The 18,233-nt window shown below is 42.8% G+C and overlaps 1 protein-coding gene across 2 annotated transcripts in view; it reads left to right on the top strand.

Annotated features, from left to right (window-relative positions):
- Positions 1-312: 312 nt before the first annotated feature.
- SNX14 (sorting nexin 14) overlaps positions 313-18,233 on the top strand; it is a 34,686-nt gene continuing 16,765 nt past the window's right edge. Inside the window, exons 1-15 of one of the 2 annotated variants that reach the window (XM_083497510.1) lie at positions 313-751; positions 1,880-2,000; positions 3,433-3,509; positions 3,592-3,670; positions 5,194-5,237; positions 6,082-6,169; positions 6,640-6,724; positions 8,598-8,754; positions 9,369-9,444; positions 13,825-13,869; positions 13,954-14,034; positions 14,146-14,260; positions 15,534-15,689; positions 16,038-16,162; positions 17,191-17,249. In XM_083497510.1, the coding sequence (XP_083353636.1) occupies positions 612-751; positions 1,880-2,000; positions 3,433-3,509; positions 3,592-3,670; positions 5,194-5,237; positions 6,082-6,169; positions 6,640-6,724; positions 8,598-8,754; positions 9,369-9,444; positions 13,825-13,869; positions 13,954-14,034; positions 14,146-14,260; positions 15,534-15,689; positions 16,038-16,162; positions 17,191-17,249 (1,448 nt within the window). In that variant the 5' untranslated portion in view covers positions 313-611. Of the gene's footprint in view, positions 752-1,879; positions 2,001-3,432; positions 3,510-3,591; positions 3,671-5,193; positions 5,238-6,081; positions 6,170-6,639; positions 6,725-8,597; positions 8,755-9,368; positions 9,445-13,824; positions 13,870-13,953; positions 14,035-14,145; positions 14,304-14,573; positions 15,690-16,037; positions 16,163-17,190; positions 17,250-18,233 lie in introns of those variants that run through there. The other variant, XM_083497511.1, reaches the window with a different exon arrangement.

Below are 18,233 nucleotides of genomic sequence, written 5' to 3'. Positions count from 1 at the left end.
AAGGGTGCAGCAACTGGCTTTTCCTTTGTGGCTAAGGGTGAGCAGGTTCCGAGGGACGTACGTGTCGTAAAGACCACTGCTTGTTCGGACGCTGCGCCGGCTATTTAGTAGCATGCAAGACCTATGGAAATGTGGGCTGTATATCCTATTAAGAGTTGGCTTTCGTCGGGCCGCCATTTTGAGCGCTTTTACTTCTACAAATTGGAAGTCTGCAAGAATGGGCGGAAGTGCTTCAGCGGTTCCGCTTCTTCCCCCCGCCCTTTTCCGTTGCCGACGGAATAGGATGCCCAAGCGGGCGGAGGGAAGAGGCGCGCAGAGGGTTGCTGCGCTTTTCAGGGGAGCTCTTCCCAAGAGACCGAGGGGAACCAAAATGGGAAAAGCGCTTCGGGGAGCCGCTCGGCGCCAACTTCCTGCCTGGGACACGTGGCAGCATTGGTCCGCCTCTTTCGCGGCAGTGGGTGTGTGGGAAGTCACGTGAGAGAAAGCGGGGTGGGGCAATAGGTCACGTGAGAGAAACCGGAAGTCGGGAGCGCCGAGTCCCGGGTGTTTTCCTGACCGCGGGGTCCGCAGGTGCAGCCGGGGTCCCGTGCTCCGCCACGGCCCCCTCCACCATGAGGCGGGTGCGCGCGGCCGGGGAGAAGCTGTGCCGGCGCGTGCGCGGCGCGGAGGCGCTGCGCGAGACGTGCCGCCAGTACCCGCTCTTCTGCTGCCTCCTCCTGGGGCTCAGTGCGGCGACGCTCCTGCTCAGCCGGTAACGGGAATGGGGGGGGGGCGAAGCGGGGTCGGCGCTGGGGGTGCTCCCCGTCACGGAAGCGCACGAGCGGGGCAGAGCCCGCTCTCCTGCTCGCGGAAGCCGCTTCAGGTCGAAATGTATTTGCCACCAATCAAATAAAACACATCCCTTTGTAGGTGTAGCCGGAAGGACGGCTGTGGAAGGGGCGTGATAAACCCTTTTTAGTAAACTCGGGTTTTGTGTTTTAAGAGCAAAGGTAGGGCACAAAAGTCAATAAACGGAAAGGAGGGCTGTCTTCCCTCCTCCCCCCCCCCCGTTCCCCCCCCCCCCGCTGAAGTGAAATTACACGTGTGGGGATCGTTTCTACGAGCCACTACCCCCACCTGTTTTCACAAGAGCACTTTTCTTTGCTGCAGCCTCTCCTTTCTCCCTGTCAAGGAGAGGCCCAGTGTGAGTATCTGTCACCCTCCTGCAACACCATCAAAACGCTGCTTGTGAGCAAAGGACATTGTGTGTGAATTTGCACCAGTTGGGGGCTGAGTCTCACAATGCCTAGAATAATTTGAATCATAGAGCTGTAGAGTTGGAAGGGAGCACAAGGCTCATATGGTCTGACCCTCTGCGATGCAGAAATATTTTGCCCAACATAGGGCTCAACCCCACAAATGCCGAGTCTCATTCTTTACTGACTGAGCTATCCCAACTGTTAATCATGGTCTCTTTGCAGCAGTGACTGATATTTTGGAGGAGTACCCGTATCTCTTTTAACATTTATGACTTTAGATACTGCACAGTCACTTACTGCATTATGCTTATTGCCATTCAGGCGCCTAAGTCTTGGCACTTGTAGGTTAGGCACTGAAATAAGCAAACAGTTTCTTCACCATTTAGCACAAGTATGGAGAATTTGTAGTCTCCAGATGTTGCTCAGGAATGATGAGAGTTGTAGCCCGTTGGTCAAATTGGTTGGGATTGATGGAAATCTTAGTCCAACAACATCTGATATGATTGTCTTGAAAGCTGTGTAAATTTCTGTTATAGTATATGTAGTGTTGAATATGGTTTTCAAAGTTCGTAGTAGAAACATAACCCGATATACTTTTGTGTGCTTCTTTGTAGATTGTAATTTTTCTCTTTATTTTTGAGGTATCTTCACATTCTCATGACCTTCTGGTCATTTGTGGCGGGAGTTGTCACATTCTATTGTTCCTTAGGACCAGATTCCCTCTTACCCAATATTCTATTTACCATAAAACATAAAACCAAGGTAAAGTATAACTTCATTAGTATGCTTTTGATACCTCATATGGAAGAAACAACTGAATACTGCTTTCTTTTATCATTGTCAGAGCACTAGGTTTATGCAAATTTAACTGAAACATTAGTTAATGATCAAGAACTACTTTTAGTTGATGCTGCTGCAAGTTTACAGCATCTTTGTTTATTAAATACTGCATTTGGCACACTTCCTTCAATATCTCAAAAAGTACCTATGTTGAGACTTGGGTAATATACAAATTTAGATTAAATTAGTTAAAAGGCTGATGTTTAATGAAATTATTTGATAGCCATTTATTTTACTGAAAAATATAGAAATATTTGTAGATTGTATAGAACATATGCCTCATCAAAATGTATTTGCAAAAGGCATATATGCTTATTTTGAAGAGACGGAGGAACTGTGCATGTACAAATATTTCTAAATGATGCTGTGTACAGTTTCAAGGGGAAGGGGGTGTGCGCAGGTGGAACATGCTAAGCCCTTCTGCACCCCCCCCCAAAGCTGTGCTTACTTTTTCGGTGTCAAAACCCAGCTGGGGGTGAGGGGATAGATTTCATGGGTGTGGGGGGGAGGAAAGTACAAAATGAAGAAAAGGTTGGGATACTGTAGTGGGTGGCATGAAGTTCCACATGTGAGAGGATTCTTAGGCGCACTTTTCCTCCTCACCACCAGCCAAGGTTTGGCATCACTGATGCTTCTGCCATAAATGAAAAGAATGTCCTGGTATGAAGCTGCTGGTGAGAAGGGAAAAGAGCCTATAGAGCCGTCATCTCACTCCTTTCTCAACCCAGCTGAGGTTTGGCATTGCTGCCTTTCCCCCCTTTGCTTTAGACAGATTCATAGGTAGTGGAAGAAATCCATTGCTGCTGTCCACTTGTGGAATGGCATTTGATTTAGTGGAAGTGTCAGCTAATGTAACAGAAGGAGAGGCAATTTTTGTCATTTCCCCCTCCCTTTCCCTCTGCAGCCACCTATGTCCCTCTCAGATCAGTTCTGGAGGGTTGGAGGGTGGAAGGTATAGTGCTATGGTGGAAGGAGGAATTGGAAAAAACAACAACAGACCTTCTCTTCTATTTGGTAGATGCTTCAGCTGGATCAAGCATTGTTCCACAAGTGGGACAGCAGCAAGATAAGATTGTGGGAAGGAGCAGGAAGGTGAAAGCAGAATGAGTTTAGGAGAGTAGCCTAATTTCAAGACATTTGAGATGTGCTGTGGTGTGAATATTTGCTTGATGTTACAAGTCTTGTTTTTGGGGGGTGGGGGATGCAGATTGTTTCAGTATTTATTTCTGTGTTTTATTGTTCTATCAACATTTCGTCTTATGTGATTAGTTTCATTGCATAATCATTAAACATGGCCAATGCTGAATTATTTCCTTAGGATTATGAGTAATAGAACGCTTGTTTGTTTTCTTAGCAATTAGAACTGCAAGAACTATATCCTCAAGGTTACACCTGCACAGTATGTAGTAGCGTCAAATGTAATAGGCACAGGTAAGTGAAAAATAGCATTTTAATTATCTTTTTTGTACCTTGAGGAATGGACCACTGCTTAACAATCTTCTTTATTCTATAGGCCTACATTTCTGCTACAAAATTATCAGCCATGGCTGAACTTGAAAGTTCCTTCTAAAGTTGATGCATCTCTCTCAGAGGTAACTGTTTAGCATCACCAGGTGTAGAAATCTCATTTAAAAAAATCACTATCATCCTTGCTTTGAATACCAGAATTTTGCATTTGCCCTGTTTGTAAGAATTAGTAAATTATGGGTGGGTCCCACGTAACACCAAGTGAATGTTCAGCCAGCGCAAGGATTTTTGCAAAATCTGTTCCAGGAGGAGAGGAGGGGAAAGGTCCTGTTTTGCATAAATGAAAATCCTTCTGCTGACAGGATGGATTCATTCATTCATTCAATACCACCTGCAAAGATCTTGCCCCTAAAATGTGGGGCCCACCCTTGGTGGATCAGCTGGTGTCTAATATCCAGGGCTGCCAACACCCTTGCAAAGTACACTGCTGTCATGCCTTATCTAGTCTGGGCAAGGAGACTCCCATACCTTACTGGACACCCCTAAGATTCCAGAGAAGCAAAAGCTTAAAAAATAAAGAGCTAAATGCTCTCTGAGCCTCAGGCTAGCCAATTATTCAGTAGCAAGTAGTTAGGAACTGGATTCAGTACCAAGGCTTGTATCCAATCTGAAATAAGATAGCTCTATTAAAAAAGAACAAGAAGAAAATGGAATAAAAATAACTGCATGTAAGGGGGACCAAAGTACAGTTGATAGCTATATTTAGGAAATATAAATCAGACTAAAATAAAAAAGGTAATTCTGAATCCTATACATACCACAAAATAATGATTCAGAAACGAAAATCCTTAGCATAGCAAATATGATCTCCCAGATAAAAAAGTCAAGGAAGGCAAAAGGAGACTAAATGGAAAATAAATGGAGAAAAAAGGAGCAATGGCTAGCCTAACAGTAAAAATTATAACAACTGAGGCTGAGTCCCCCAAACCAATCAGAAGACTTAACACCTAGAACCTCCTAGCACTTTAGTGTACGTGCTTTTCATAGCTGAAACCAGTTCCTAATTACCAGGCCCCAGCTCTGACCTTGAAACCTAGGAGCAGCATAGATGCTTCAACTGTATAAGATCACTCCAATTACTTGAGAGTAGCTCCCAGCTTTTTACCTAGAGGCCTAAGCAAGTAAACCATTCTGTTCACACTGTCCTATGAATATTTATGAAAAAAGAGCACTTTTATCATTTTTCAAATTATAATTGATTGTAAAAATAAATAAATAAGGAGCACTGTGTAAGAGGGTGATTTTCTTTCTGTCACTGCATCAATGGGAAAGGGAATATTTTTGGCTTGTTCCCGCTCACATTGCTGGTAGTAAACAGACCAGTTGATTCTTGAAGAAATGCATGGCTGCAGTTCTGCCACCTCTCTACCAACATTTTTGGGCATACAAGAACCTGAACATTGAATCCCCAGACCTGCACCCCACATTGCTTTTTAAATGCTTTTGGGGCTGAAGATTCATGCAGTATACGCAGCTGCCTTTGTTGCTGAAATGCTTCTGCCAGTGGCATGCCATCCCTCTAAGTTGCCTCTTTTATCGGGAATATTTTAATGCATTATTTAATTTGTCACTGTGATTTTATTTGCAGGTGTTTGAGCTTGTGCTGGAAAACTTTGTTTATCCTTGGTACAGGTAAGATTCCTTCAATGAATCTTTATTCAGTAGTTTTTAAAATAGCCCTATATCCATCTACACATAGAAGTTACAAAGGATGGCATATAAGACAATTCATTTGGCAAATCCTGTTCTTGTGCTGCAAATTCTTAACCTGTGGATGGTAGAGGTTCCTTGGATCAATATTGTATTTTAAAGCTTTGCCTCATTAAGACAGCAGAGGGAGCTGAAATACCATCTTGTCTTAAAATAAGAGCGCTTTGAGGATTTGTTCACTGATAAGGCTTAAAGTATATGAAACACAAAGGGCTGGCCTTTTAGCCTCATTATGTATAATTATATATAATTATTTAAGCCACTAAATTTAGTTTTATTTATTTATACTTTATTGAAGTGATTTCAATTAAAAGAAATAAAGTGATACAGAAAAAGAAGAAGGAAAGGTGAGGGGGAATAAAAAAGAACAACAAATGGATTTCGTAATACTTAGAAATTAAAAGCTCACTTTGATTGTCTGGTGAGCATGAAAATTTGGGAGTATAGTTTGGGAATCTGTGAAATGTTGTTCAGTCTATCGTTTCCCGTAGATAGCGTCCGGAGCCATATTAACCTAATTATTTATTTCACTGCTTGATTGTTAAACAACAACACCACCACTCCAAGTGGTTTACAAAAAAAAAAAAAAAAAACACCTAGAAAAGATAGCAGGCATAATTTTAAAACATACAAAGGTTAAAATACTAAAATAGATTAAAATTACCTCAACTTTATAAGCATCCTATGAAATGACTAAACAGGAACAGAGATGAATGTATCTGCTTATCAATAATGATGCACAGTGCTTTCTTTTGAAATTTTGCAGGGAAATAACTGATGATGAATCATCTGTGGATGAATTAAGAGTAACACTGAGATTTTTTGCATCTGCAGTAATTCGTCGAATATACAAGGTAACAGCGCTATGGTGTTGAATCGAAAGTAAATCATTTTCGGTTGGGCTTTTTAGAAGATGGTAGTAAAGGATTACTTGGGAAACACTGGGTGCCCCCCCCCCCAGCCTCATATCTGTTTTATACCAGTCCAGTGCTTGCAGTATTTTTCAAATAATCTTGGGAATTGTATCTTAGGTTGAGTGGGGATTTATGTTCCCAGCCCCCCTCAGATGTACAGTACTTGAGAGTTTTCTGGAGGCAGTGACTTTTGAAATAGTTTGTGTACTTACAGTCCTTTATGCTGGGACACTTTGGCTGAATTAAGCTCTTGCATCTAATTTACAATTAAAACAAGAACCTTCAATACTTGTCTTGTTTTTTGACACTAAATTATGCAACTTGAATGTTGCTATATAAGCAAATGCACTTTGTTGTCATCTTTTTATTAATAATAAGGAAAATGATTTCCTCTTCTACTTCTCATCCAGGTGGATATTCCAACGGTTATTACAAGGAAAATGCTGAAGGCAGCTATGAAGCATATAGAAGTAATAGCCAAAGCCAGTCATAAAGGTAGCATTAACAGTGCCATGCATTTAAATGGTTGTTAGCCTGGCAAAACCCCATTGTTATCTTTATTAAATGGTTGTTATCTCTTCAGAGTGCTTTCCTGGATAAAAACCCATGACACTTTTTTTTTATACCCCATCTTTACATTGACTGAGACAAAAAAGTACCCTTGTGCAAAAATTAATAATCAGGTGTGCTAAATATCTTTTGTCTGAAGTGCTGTTTGTTTACAGAACAAAACCTGAATTGGCCAATGGATTGTTATGCTATTTTTGTTCAATTGGCTTACAACTGTTGTGTCTGTGTTATCATTGGCTGTTTTTTTGTTAATGGTGCCTGTTAGTAATGTAATTATTGCAATCTGTCATTTTCTACATTTCATTCCCTTCTGACCTCACTGTTTAAAATCATTTTTGCCACTACCCCCTCCAACATGTATATCTGTAAATCAGAATATTACTTCATGCTTTTGATAAAGTGGTCAGTAGTCCACGAAAGCTTTTCCCGTATTAAATATGTTAGTCTTTAAGGTGCCACAAAACTCTTTGGTTTTTATGTGCTGCCAGAGAATTATCATGGCTACCTTTCTGGAAATGGTAAGTGACTGAAATATTGGGAGACAATAGAGTATCTTGTGTCTGTAAATTCTGTAATGACATATGCACCTGGTGTGAATTTTACCCAAATTGATTGAATTCTTCTTTCATCAACAAACTAAAAAGCTTTACTGCAGTGTATCTTGGCATAAGTTAAATGTTCCATGCCCAAATCTGTATTTGTGGCATCAGAAGAAAGTGTGCATCATAGTACTGAAACTTCCAGAGCCAGATAACACAACTTTTTACATGAGATTAATATTTGTTTTGAGTAGATATTAGCCCTTCCCTTTTTGGTATATAGATTATCCAGCAACTGTCTCAAAAAAAAATAAAAATGAAAAACTGCTACGGTCAGGAATAAACTGAGTTGCTGGTAAAATGCTTGGGGAAACTTTGGCAGTTCCCCATGCTATTTCTGAATAATCCCCACCCCCATCGCAGCGGGATACAGGCATATGGAAATTGGAGCAAATTCTTTTGATGAGAAATCATGGGTGTTTCTTGCAGAAATATCTCCACCTTTAATGTGGATTGTTGTCCAACTGTGTCTTTTGTCTTGAGACTGCAAAGTTCTTTGTATTTATGGAATTTGTATGACATCACATAACATAAAGTTCTCTGAATCACTTAGAATAAGTAAACTAGGTAAAAATGTTGAGGTACAAAATGAAACAGAACTCTCTGACTCTCCCCAGTCAGATTTGAAAACAAGCCCAGATTACCCAAGTTTTTTAAAAGAGATGGGTTAACACAAGGTGCTTCACTTGGTGCTGAAAAGTTCACATACATGGCTCAGTTGGTTAGAGGGTGGTGCTGATAACACCAAGGTTGCAGGTTGGATCCCTGTATGGGACAGCTGCATATTCCTGCCTTGCAGGGGTTTGGACTAGTCACATGATGATCCTCAAGGCGCCTTCCAACTCTACAGTTCTTTGGCTCCATGTGATCCAAGTGATCCAAGATGCCAATCCTTTAAAGGTTAAAACTAGCACGTTCAATTGGGCCTGGAAAGGGCCTGGGAGCCACCGTAGCTTGAAGCCCTGTTAATGTCCACATTCCGTTTCCAGACTGTTTTTTAAAGGCAGCTGTACACAGAACACATTGCAATAGTCTGACTGAGCAGCTATATCAATATCTCTAGAACTACAGCCTGTCACTCTTCATAGCTGCTCTTCACAGCTGAACTGTGTTGTAAAGTAAAATATGAAGAATTGTTACGTAAAGCTATTCTATATACATTTTATATAAATCTTGCTGAATTTCCTTTTCCCCTGCAGTGAAAAATGTCGAATATTTACAGCAAGCTGCTTTAGAAGAATATGGACCAGAGCTCCATGTCGCTTTGAGAAGTAGAAGAGATGAACTTCATTATTTAAGGAAACTTACAGAACTTCTTTTCTCCTTTCTTCTACCTCCAAAGGCAACAGACTGCGGGTATGCTATGAATTTAGGATTCTGATTTATTTGCATTCCATACTTTTTCGTTGTGTGGTTACGCACAGTAGAGTTCAAAAACAAATCTTGTAATCTCAGAAAATCTTACTTTGCTTCCAGGACTCTTGTGCAACTACACACCTGGCTAGGGTCAACACTTGGCAGTGTTCATGAAAAACCAGTTGTGTGGGAGTAGGTTCAGTATAACCTGTGCTTGGTTGTGTTTCTTCTCAAAGGTTTCAGTCGCAATCTCCAATTAGTAGGTTTTCCTTCCACACAGATCTCGGTTGTACAGAACTGCTCCTCTTCCATCTGCCCACAAAGCTTAATGGCAACATCACCAAAGCGCCATATTCTTCAGTTATTTTGCACCCTTAGTAGTAGTGATCAGTACGCATTCCAAGTGCTTCAAATTGGCTCTGGTCTGCAAGACAGAAAGGCCAAATCAGTGCACTGCACTGTGAGCAGCAGTGTGAGGAATTCTTGCATATTTTACAAAATATGCAACCGCAAGTGATTTTTCCAACAGTTTAGAATGAGTGCTTTATGAAAGCTCCATTGCGATGAGAGAAAAAGCAGAAATGTATAAAAATTGGCTCTTTTATTCCTTTCAGATCATTCACCATACTTATAAGAGAAATCCTTTCAGGTTCTGTTTTCCTTCCCACCATGGACTTCTTAGCTGATCCGGTGAGTTTTGAGAAGTTCACTTAGCCCTGTTTTCATTTTTCAACGAAATGCTACAGTTAGGCTGCTATAAGAATGAATTGTTGTATTTGTTTTCTGTTTATTATTGCATTTGCCTCAGACCTTTTCTACAAGCTTAAGGTGCTGCTGTACATGGTCCTCCTGTTCCTCATTTTATCCCTCATCACAACCCTGAGAGGCAGGTCTGGCCGAGGGACTGGGACTTCCCCAAGGTCGCCCAGTGAGCTTCATGGCTGAGCTGGGATTTTGAAACCTTGTCTCCCAGGTCCTAGCCTGACACTCTGATCCTTGTTTGCAAGGTTTTATTCATTTTATGTTCTAAGTGGCTTTAGGGTTTTTTTATTAAAATTAAAGAAAATCAGGATATAAATTATTAAAATAAAGAAATGTTCTAGGGAAATCCTCTGCAACATTATCACTTGAGCTAGGCATTCACAGGGTTTCATTTGTAATAGCTACAGTTGTTGAATATATAAGATTTTTCATTGTTCCAGCAACCATTTGATTGTATTCCCACTAAATGCATTTTTAGATTTTTTTATTTTATTTTTTTGATGGCAGGTTTCAGTCTGCGAACGTGCTTATGCATTCATAAACAACTAGCTCATTACCATCTGAGCCAAAATCCTTTTACAGTTGCGGCTTGGCTTGTACATCATCTTGGCTCATTGTGAGCCGTCTCTGTTCCTTTCCCTTTTCTGGACACATACCTTCCAGCGGCAGTGAAGCGGGAAAGCAGGCTGCACAAACTGGAGGACTGCTCTCCAATCCTTGGTTAGGTCTTAAATCCTTTAACCGATACAAACTTCTCAGTGCATAATAATAAGTTCCCAGGGCCTGGCAATTCTAGCAAACTGTGGTTTTGTTGGCAGAGTCTGATAAGCTGATAGGTTGACAGAGATGAAGATTGAAACCACCAGTCACGTTGCTTTGGATGCGTTTCAGCTTGTGCAAACCAAGGATTTGGCTGAGGCTGCTTGGAACTCCGGGTGCCACCACCTGTGCATGAAATCATTGTCTTTCTGGCTACTACAGGTTGCTAGGACCAACCGTACTATCTGAAACATGTAGTGAGTCATCCTTCTCTGAGGGAAGGGATCGTGACTGCTGCCCTGCCCATGTCCTTTGTTTTAAAATATCAAATCTAAATCCAGTGGTCCTTGATAACTATCACCTGGTGCCCAGTGTTCCATTTTTAAGCAAGGTCTGGAGTGGGTGGTGCTATTGCAGTTCCAAGCAGCCTTGGGTGATATTGATTACGGAGCCATTCAAGTCTGGCTTTCAGCCTAGTTATGTGATGGAAGCAGCCTTGGCCACCTTGGTGGATGACTTACTCTGGGGAATGGATTGGGGATTGTAGCCTTGTCGGTTCTCCTGGGCCTCTCAGTGACCTTTGAGACCATTGACTATGGTGCATGTGACCCAACAACTAGTGGGAGCTGGTGAGCCAATCAGCTAGTCACAGAAGGATTGACTCATAGAAGTGTAGAGTTGGAAGGGACCCCGTGGGTCATCTAGTCTAACCCCCTGCAATGCAGGAATCTGAGCTGACGCATCCATGGCAGGTGGCCATCAAACCCCTGCATAAAAACTTCCAGTGAAAGTTGAGTCCACCACCTTCGACCATCAAGCAGCTTACTACCTGAAAGCTCTTCCTGATGTTTAGTCGGAATCTCCTTTCTTGTAACTTGAATTTGTTGGGTCGTGTCCTAGCCACTGGAGCAGGAGAAAACGAGCTCGCTTCCTCTTCCACTTGTATGTGTGTAAGAGAGTGGAATTTAAGTGAAGTACTGACAGCTGACGGTCAGATAGGGACTGTCTGAGAGATTTTCTGTGGGTTAGACAGGAGGCTGGGATTAGAGAGAGGGACTTTCAGGGGGGGGCAGAAGGGGTGTCTGACTTATCTGAGAGGACTCAGAGTTTATCTGTCAGTGGGGACAGATAGTGAATTGGCTCTCAGTTAAAGATAGGGATCGTCTGTGGACAGGCAAGGTTCTCTCTCTCTCTCTGTGTGGGATGTTAGAATTCTAGAAGGGGCTGGGAGTCTTTTACAGGTAGCGTAAGACAATAGCCACCCTAGAAAGAATTTATCTGTCCAGTGGCAGGTTTATAGTGTGAAGTTAAGGAAGCTCTTAAATATCTCTAAGCAATAACTTTATTGAGTATAAACAAATGAAGTTCTAGTTTTGGTTCTAAGAGTGTCTCATCCTTACTCAGTTCACCTGGGTGGGGGGTTGGACGGCCACAGTTTCGTGCTGCTGTAAAACCATTATTATTATACAGTGGCTCTGGTCTTTCTGGTAGGGCACACCCAATGGCTGGTGTTAGGGAACTTCTGTTCCACTCTTGGCCTTTGGCCTGGGAAACTGCTGGAGGAAGTGGAGGTTTGGGCTGCAGCGCCATTAACATGCAGATGCCACTTAGCCCTCATTTCCACCTCATAGTTCTGTGGAGGCAGTGGAACGTATGAGCTGGCAGTCTCACTCTGAGGTGGCTGCCTTATGTGGTCAATCATTAAATCAGAAACAGACCCTTAGTCAAAGGGAAAGAAATATAAATATGTTAGTCATAGTTTACATCTTGGGATCAAAGGGGTTGTTGTTGTTGTTTATTCAGCGCCATCTATGTGCTTGGTGCTTTCTGAAGAACAGGTATGGAAGTTCCCTAAAACAGATGCAGAGAAACTACATAGAAAGGCAGTGTCACGGAGCTTTCTTCACATGAACGCACACAAACACCCTCCGAGGGGGGAAAGCATGACCCACACAGCTCCAACTTTTCGGTAGTATTGCCACCACCCTTCCGAGAAGCCTCTTAATCCAGGAATTGGGAAACTACCTGCATATCTCCAGTCATCGCTGGAAGGCACTCATCCCATCCTCTCCTGATTGCCTGCCTGTCCAAACCTTGGAGCGTGTTTGGATCAGCTTAGCTCATAAGCTGTAATGATCTCAAGCAACCAGCCAACCTCCAGTATTACAAAACGATTATGTCTTTATTTAAAAGAAATAATGGAAAAGGAAGGTGGAGGAAGGAGAGCAGAGTGCAAGACAAATCAAAACGTAACATCTAGCTAGCTCGCTTGAGCAAGTTATTAGGTTTAACTGAAATACCTGGAATAAACATGGATCTGCAAGTGTTCTGATGAGGACCAAATCTAGTAAAAACAAGCCCTCGCCTATATCTTGGGTGGGCAAGGGGTTGGTGGGGGGAGCCCAACCAATGCAGAAGGGTTCATACGGCAGCAGGAGGCAGGACACCTTTAGAGATTGGTGCTTTGAAAAGAGTAGGAAGTATGAATTGGAAAGATCTCTAGGGCTCCCATCAACAGACTTGACTAAAGAGAAAAAACTAATGTATTGTGGCAGGTGTGCACATTCCTGAAACATGCCATTCCAGTCTTTGGTCTAAGGAAAATTGTGGATGGACAGACAGGTTTGTGCAGATCGCCGTGACGGGCTTTTGTGTGCTTGTGTGTGTAATGAGAACATGGTAGGAAGGGAAAGAAGATGTGGTTATTTCAGTTGCACATCTTTTGGATTGTGTGCAGTAAGGCTTCCTGGAAAAGAGGAGTTTTGAATACTGGCTTAAGGTGGTCAGATAGTGGCAGTTTAGGGCTTAAGTGGCAGCAAGGGAAGATGAGCAGAGTCTTTTCAGGGATTAGGAGACATTTGGATAGATGGCGGTGGTAGAGCTGGGTGAGCAAATGTCACAGGAAGGGGTGCGTCAGGAAAAGAGAACAGAGAGATAAGGGGTGGCAAGGTAATTGGGGTTATCGAAGGTGAGCACAAGAAAACTTTTACAGGATATCAATCTAGGACTGGGCTACTGCCAAATCTCTACAAGGAGGGTGGTGCTGCAGGAGCCTGATGTTTTTCTTAAAACTGTTTGTCTTCCAGTGAGTAGTAGTAGCCTCCACCAGCGGAAAAAAAACGTGTTTGAAACAGCAGTTTCAGGGAGCGGTTCGCCTCCTTCCTGTCCATTCTGTTCTTTAAATCCCTCCCGCAGGATTCAACAGACGCCAAGTTTCGTCAGGCTGTATCTCATCTTGTTTCAGCTTCAGATCTCTCTAGAGTTCTTAATGTTTTGATCTGAATTCAAGTTTCTTTGTCCAGAAGGATGAGCAGATGTGCTGCAGCTAGTATCTTACAAGCATGTGTCTGATACCTCTTCCCACTGGCAGTGCTTTGGTGCCTTGTAGAGTGCGACTAAAGACGGGGTGTTTTTTTGGAAATGGCAGGCAATATAGCCATTTTGGTTCCACATTAGGAGGGGTGCAGTGCTGCAAAGTCTTCATGCAGGTGTGGCCCTTTGGGCCCCAACTGTTGTGTGTAAAATATTTTTTCTTAATCTTCTCTTTAGGATACTGTGAACCACCTGCTACTTATCTTCATTGATGACAGTCCAGTGAGTACTGACAAAATGCGAATACAATTTTTCTGCTTCTGAAATCCCATGGTCTTGCTCAGTTGACTTGCTCTTCTTCTGCAGCCCGAAAAAGCAACAGAACCGGCTTCTGCTTTGGTTCCCTTCCTGCAAAAGTTTGCAGAGCCCAGAAGCAAGAAGCCCTCTGTAAGCATGAAACAAAAAGTTTAAATACTGTGCATGTTTACATTGTTGTTGTTTTCGTTATTGAAACCAAACAAGGAATTTGTTATTTATTTATTTTTACTTTTTATTCAGGTCTTACAATTAGAGCTGAAAGAAATTAAAAACCAGCAGGATCTTTTCTTTCTCTTTATGAACTTTTTGAAAAAAGAAGGAGCAGTGCATGTATTGCAGTTCTGCTTGGATGTAGGTACGATATCGCAATAAAGTCCTACTGCACCTTTTTAAATACAGTGGTGCCTCGCAAGACGAAATTAATCCGTTCCGCGAGTCTCTTCGTCTTGCGGTTTTTCCGTCTTGCGAAGCACGGCTATTAGCGGCTTAGCGGCTATTAGCGGTTTAGCAGCTTTAAGAAAAAGGAAACAAACTCGCAAGACGTTTCGTCTTGCAAAGCAAGCCCATAGGGAAATTCGTCTTGCGGAACGACTCAACAAACGGAAAACTCTTTCGTCTTGCGCGTTTTTCGTCTTGCGAGGCATTCGTCTTGCGAGGTACCACTGTAGCCATTATTGTGAGTGGTATGACTTAACTAGCTGAAAGTTCCTGGCGATGCTCAATAATTCTAATACACACACACAAAATACTGAGATTTATAAATGCCTAATGTAATTCACTCATTTCTGGGGCTCTGTACAGCCACCCCATCCCTAGGCTGACCCCAATAATATCCGACCAGAATCTTGCCCCGAATCAATTCAGGGTGGGGTTGTCATTTAATTGGGACATTTCAACTACATCTGCAGTTGGGAGGGGCATCTCCTGCAGAGAGCGGGGAGCTTCTGTTCTTCTGGGTGCTGTTTCACAATGGCAAAGCAAAGCAAACCCGTGCAGTCAGCAGGATTGTACCCTTGGCAGATGGCTCCTGCACTGCTGCATCACGTCCTGCCAGACCTGCTTTCCCTCCCCTCACTGCCACCCCACCCCCATGTAATTCCCACCCCAACGTGCCCCAGCTCACTGCAATTCAGACGACCCCATTTCTCACTGCCACCTTCTCCCACTCTGTGGCTGCCATCACCACAATTGCATTATGGGAAGTGGCTGACTGAGCTGGGCTCGTCTCACTTGCCACTGATCCCCAAACAACTCTTGCATCAGCACGACCGTGGTGATGATGAGTGATGGTGAGAGAACAGCCAGCATGGGGACAGTAGCTAGTTTTTTCTCTCCACACCCCCCCCCCTCGCCATGCCTCAGTCTCCTGCCTTGGGACGTTTGTGGTCTTGGCCATCCCCTTTTCATTCCTTCTGCGGTTTGCTTCCTCGGTGTGTTCCCTTCAGATAACATGCCAGCAAAGCAGACCCCTGCAGCTAGCAGGATTGCACCCTCTGCTCACTGGCTCAGATGGACTGTGATGCATACCCGCTCCCTGACAGCCGCAGGTCGCTCTAAGGTTTTGCTTTGAAGGGAGTATTTGCAGTATTCAGAAATAATGCCTTTTTTCCATTTTCTTCCACCAACAGAGGAACTTAATGACAAAATTTTGCAGCCAGAATTGTCAGATTCTGAAAAGATGTCCCTTCACGAAGAAGTACAGAAAATCTACAAAACCTACTGTTTGGATGGAAGCATTGACAAAATTAGATTTGATCCTTTCATTGTGGAAGAGATACAAAGTAGTAAGTGAGACTGGGTGGAAGAAGTGGTCCCTTTGGTAGTTGGCTCTGCACCTGCAATTACTTTCTTACCTTGCCAGTTTCCACAGGATAATAGAAATGTTGGGCCAGATTGTACAGTACCAGTGTAGTCAAAGCACATGCCTTGATCAAACTTGGTGGCCTTGACATTCCCACCCCCACATGTCTCTTCTTGACTACCAAAATAACTGCTTTTGTCAACCTCCCAATATCAAGAGGGCAGAATTTGATGATTTAGTCCCTCCTGAGAATATCTAATCCTCCTATTACTGTGCATTTTTATGCAGCTGATATTTTGCACACCAACATTCTCCGCATTTTCACCTGTAGTTGCTGAAGGTCCCTATGATGAAGTTGTGAAGCTGCAAAGGATGCGATGCCTTTTTGAAGCCTATGAACATGTTTTCTCCCTCTTAGAGAGCGTATTTACACCTAGGTTCTGTCACAGTGGTGAGGTAAGCCCGAAGATGAGAGAAAGCTCGTATTTATTTGGTCAGATGTATTTTAAAAGCAGAAAGGCAATACAGTGGCTTTAATACTTGCCCATTTGTTTTTAGTTAAGATGGTTTCCATTATTACAGAGTTTTGGTCTCTGAAATATGTTTAGCTCAAAGGTGTTAGTTATTCTCCATGGGCAGAATTCTAACGTGGAGTGATAATGCTCTATTTTTAAAAATAGACCTCTGAATATAGACCTTCCAGTTGCCTTAACTGTGTAGGTGGGAGAGGAGGAAGAGCAAAGGAAGAGAAAGGCTTGACCCAAGCCCTTTACCCTTGCAGAAAATTGCGTGGGGAGAGAGTGAGTGTACAGCCTGTACAAACCCCTTCTCCTGACTTGCAAAACTCTGTTGGAAAAAGACTAGCATCAATGCACTTCCTGCAGAGGGCAGCGCCGAGTTGTTAAGCCTTGCCTGCTGAGACAGGGACTTTTCTTGTTAAGGGGAGAGAAACTGTTCTTGTCAATGTGATTAACTGGGGAAACGCTCAATAGAACGCCATGGATATTGTTCCCCATTCATGATTCCCCCCCCCCCCGCCCCGCCCCAGATTATATTATCACCTTGAGACAAAATAAGGAATCTGCCTTGAAATGACACTTCTGCTGATTAAGAGCAGGTTACAGAAATCCTTTAGACCAGTAGTTCCCAGTTGGTGGTCCGTGGACCTCAGGGGTCTGCCTAACACATGGAGGGAGTCCATGGCACCATTCACATAACGAAAAACTAACATAGAGATATCAACATTTTCAAACTCAAGGGGTCCATGGCTTGGTTTATGAAAAACTGGGGGTCCGCAGTACTTAGCTAATTGGGAACCATTTTAGATCCTAGTAGTACAGTTAATTTCAAATTTAATAGTATCAAAATGTGTCTTTTTATTTTGAAGTATTTCTGACAAATGAATCATCTGCTTTATTATGGAAATAATATTTATGAAATGAAAAAGATGTGTAGTCCTTTTTAACTTTCTTTTCCTGGCTTAGTTTTTCAGACATCTCTTAAAAGTAGATGAATCTCCAACACGCAATTCTAAATCAAACAAGTAGGTGTATTATACTTGCATGTTTTGAAAGCTTTTTTTTTTTGAAGCAATAAGTTTGTCAGATGTATTTGGCTTTTATTAAACTTTGTTTCAATACAGACTCGAGAGAACAGAACATGTTATGTTAAATAATCATTGAAATGGGTTGTCGTACATTGACCACAATACCTTCCCTGTCTTTGACAAGCTCCAGTGAAGCACTACAGCTCCATGGTAGAGCATCATGGGTTTGCATGCAAAGGGTTCCCTAGTTCGATTCCTGGCACTCCCGGTAGGCCTGGGAGAGATCCCTTTCTGAAACCATGGAGAGCTGCTGCCAGGCATCCCCAAACTCAGCCCTCCAGCTGTTTTGGGACTACAACTCCCATCACCCCTGGCTAACAGGACCAGTGGTCAGGGATGATGGGAATTGTAGTCCCAAAACAGCTAAAGGGCCGAGTTTGGGGATGCCTGCTGTAGACAGTACCCAGCTAGTTGGACCCAGTTGTCAGACTCACATTTCCTATGTTTCTGTGCAACCGGACACTCTTGGCACCAGACCACTTTATGGGGTGGGGAAAGGAAAGATGATCTGTGGACACTATTGATTGCCCACTGTTTGAATATGGTCACAAATGGCAAAAAAATTAATAATCAAGCTTTTAAAATGAATGCCACACAGTGCCTATGGGTGTGGGCAGGGTATCAATGGCAAGTAAAAATAAATAAATGTAAGTCAGCAATTTAAGTAAACTCCATCTTCCTGGGTTTAGGTACATGATAGTATCCTGTCATCTTTGAGCAAGGAGAGGATTTGTATCCTGAGCATTGCAGGTGTCTGCTTGCTTCGGGAAAGATAAGAATTAATGAACAGATAAGTGCAACTTGATGGTAGCAAGCAGCACATCATTGCAGACCCTCCTTGCAGTTTGCAATGGTATGGTTAAAATGCTCGAGCCACTTTATTCTTGGAGGGGATCTCTATTTCTGCATGTGCACAGATAC

The sequence above is a fragment of the Podarcis liolepis genome, assembly GCF_965112155.1.
Source record: "Podarcis liolepis genome assembly, chromosome: 3".
NCBI lineage: Eukaryota > Metazoa > Chordata > Lepidosauria > Squamata > Lacertidae > Podarcis > Podarcis liolepis.
This window is presented reverse-complemented; position numbering and strand designations above follow the sequence as displayed.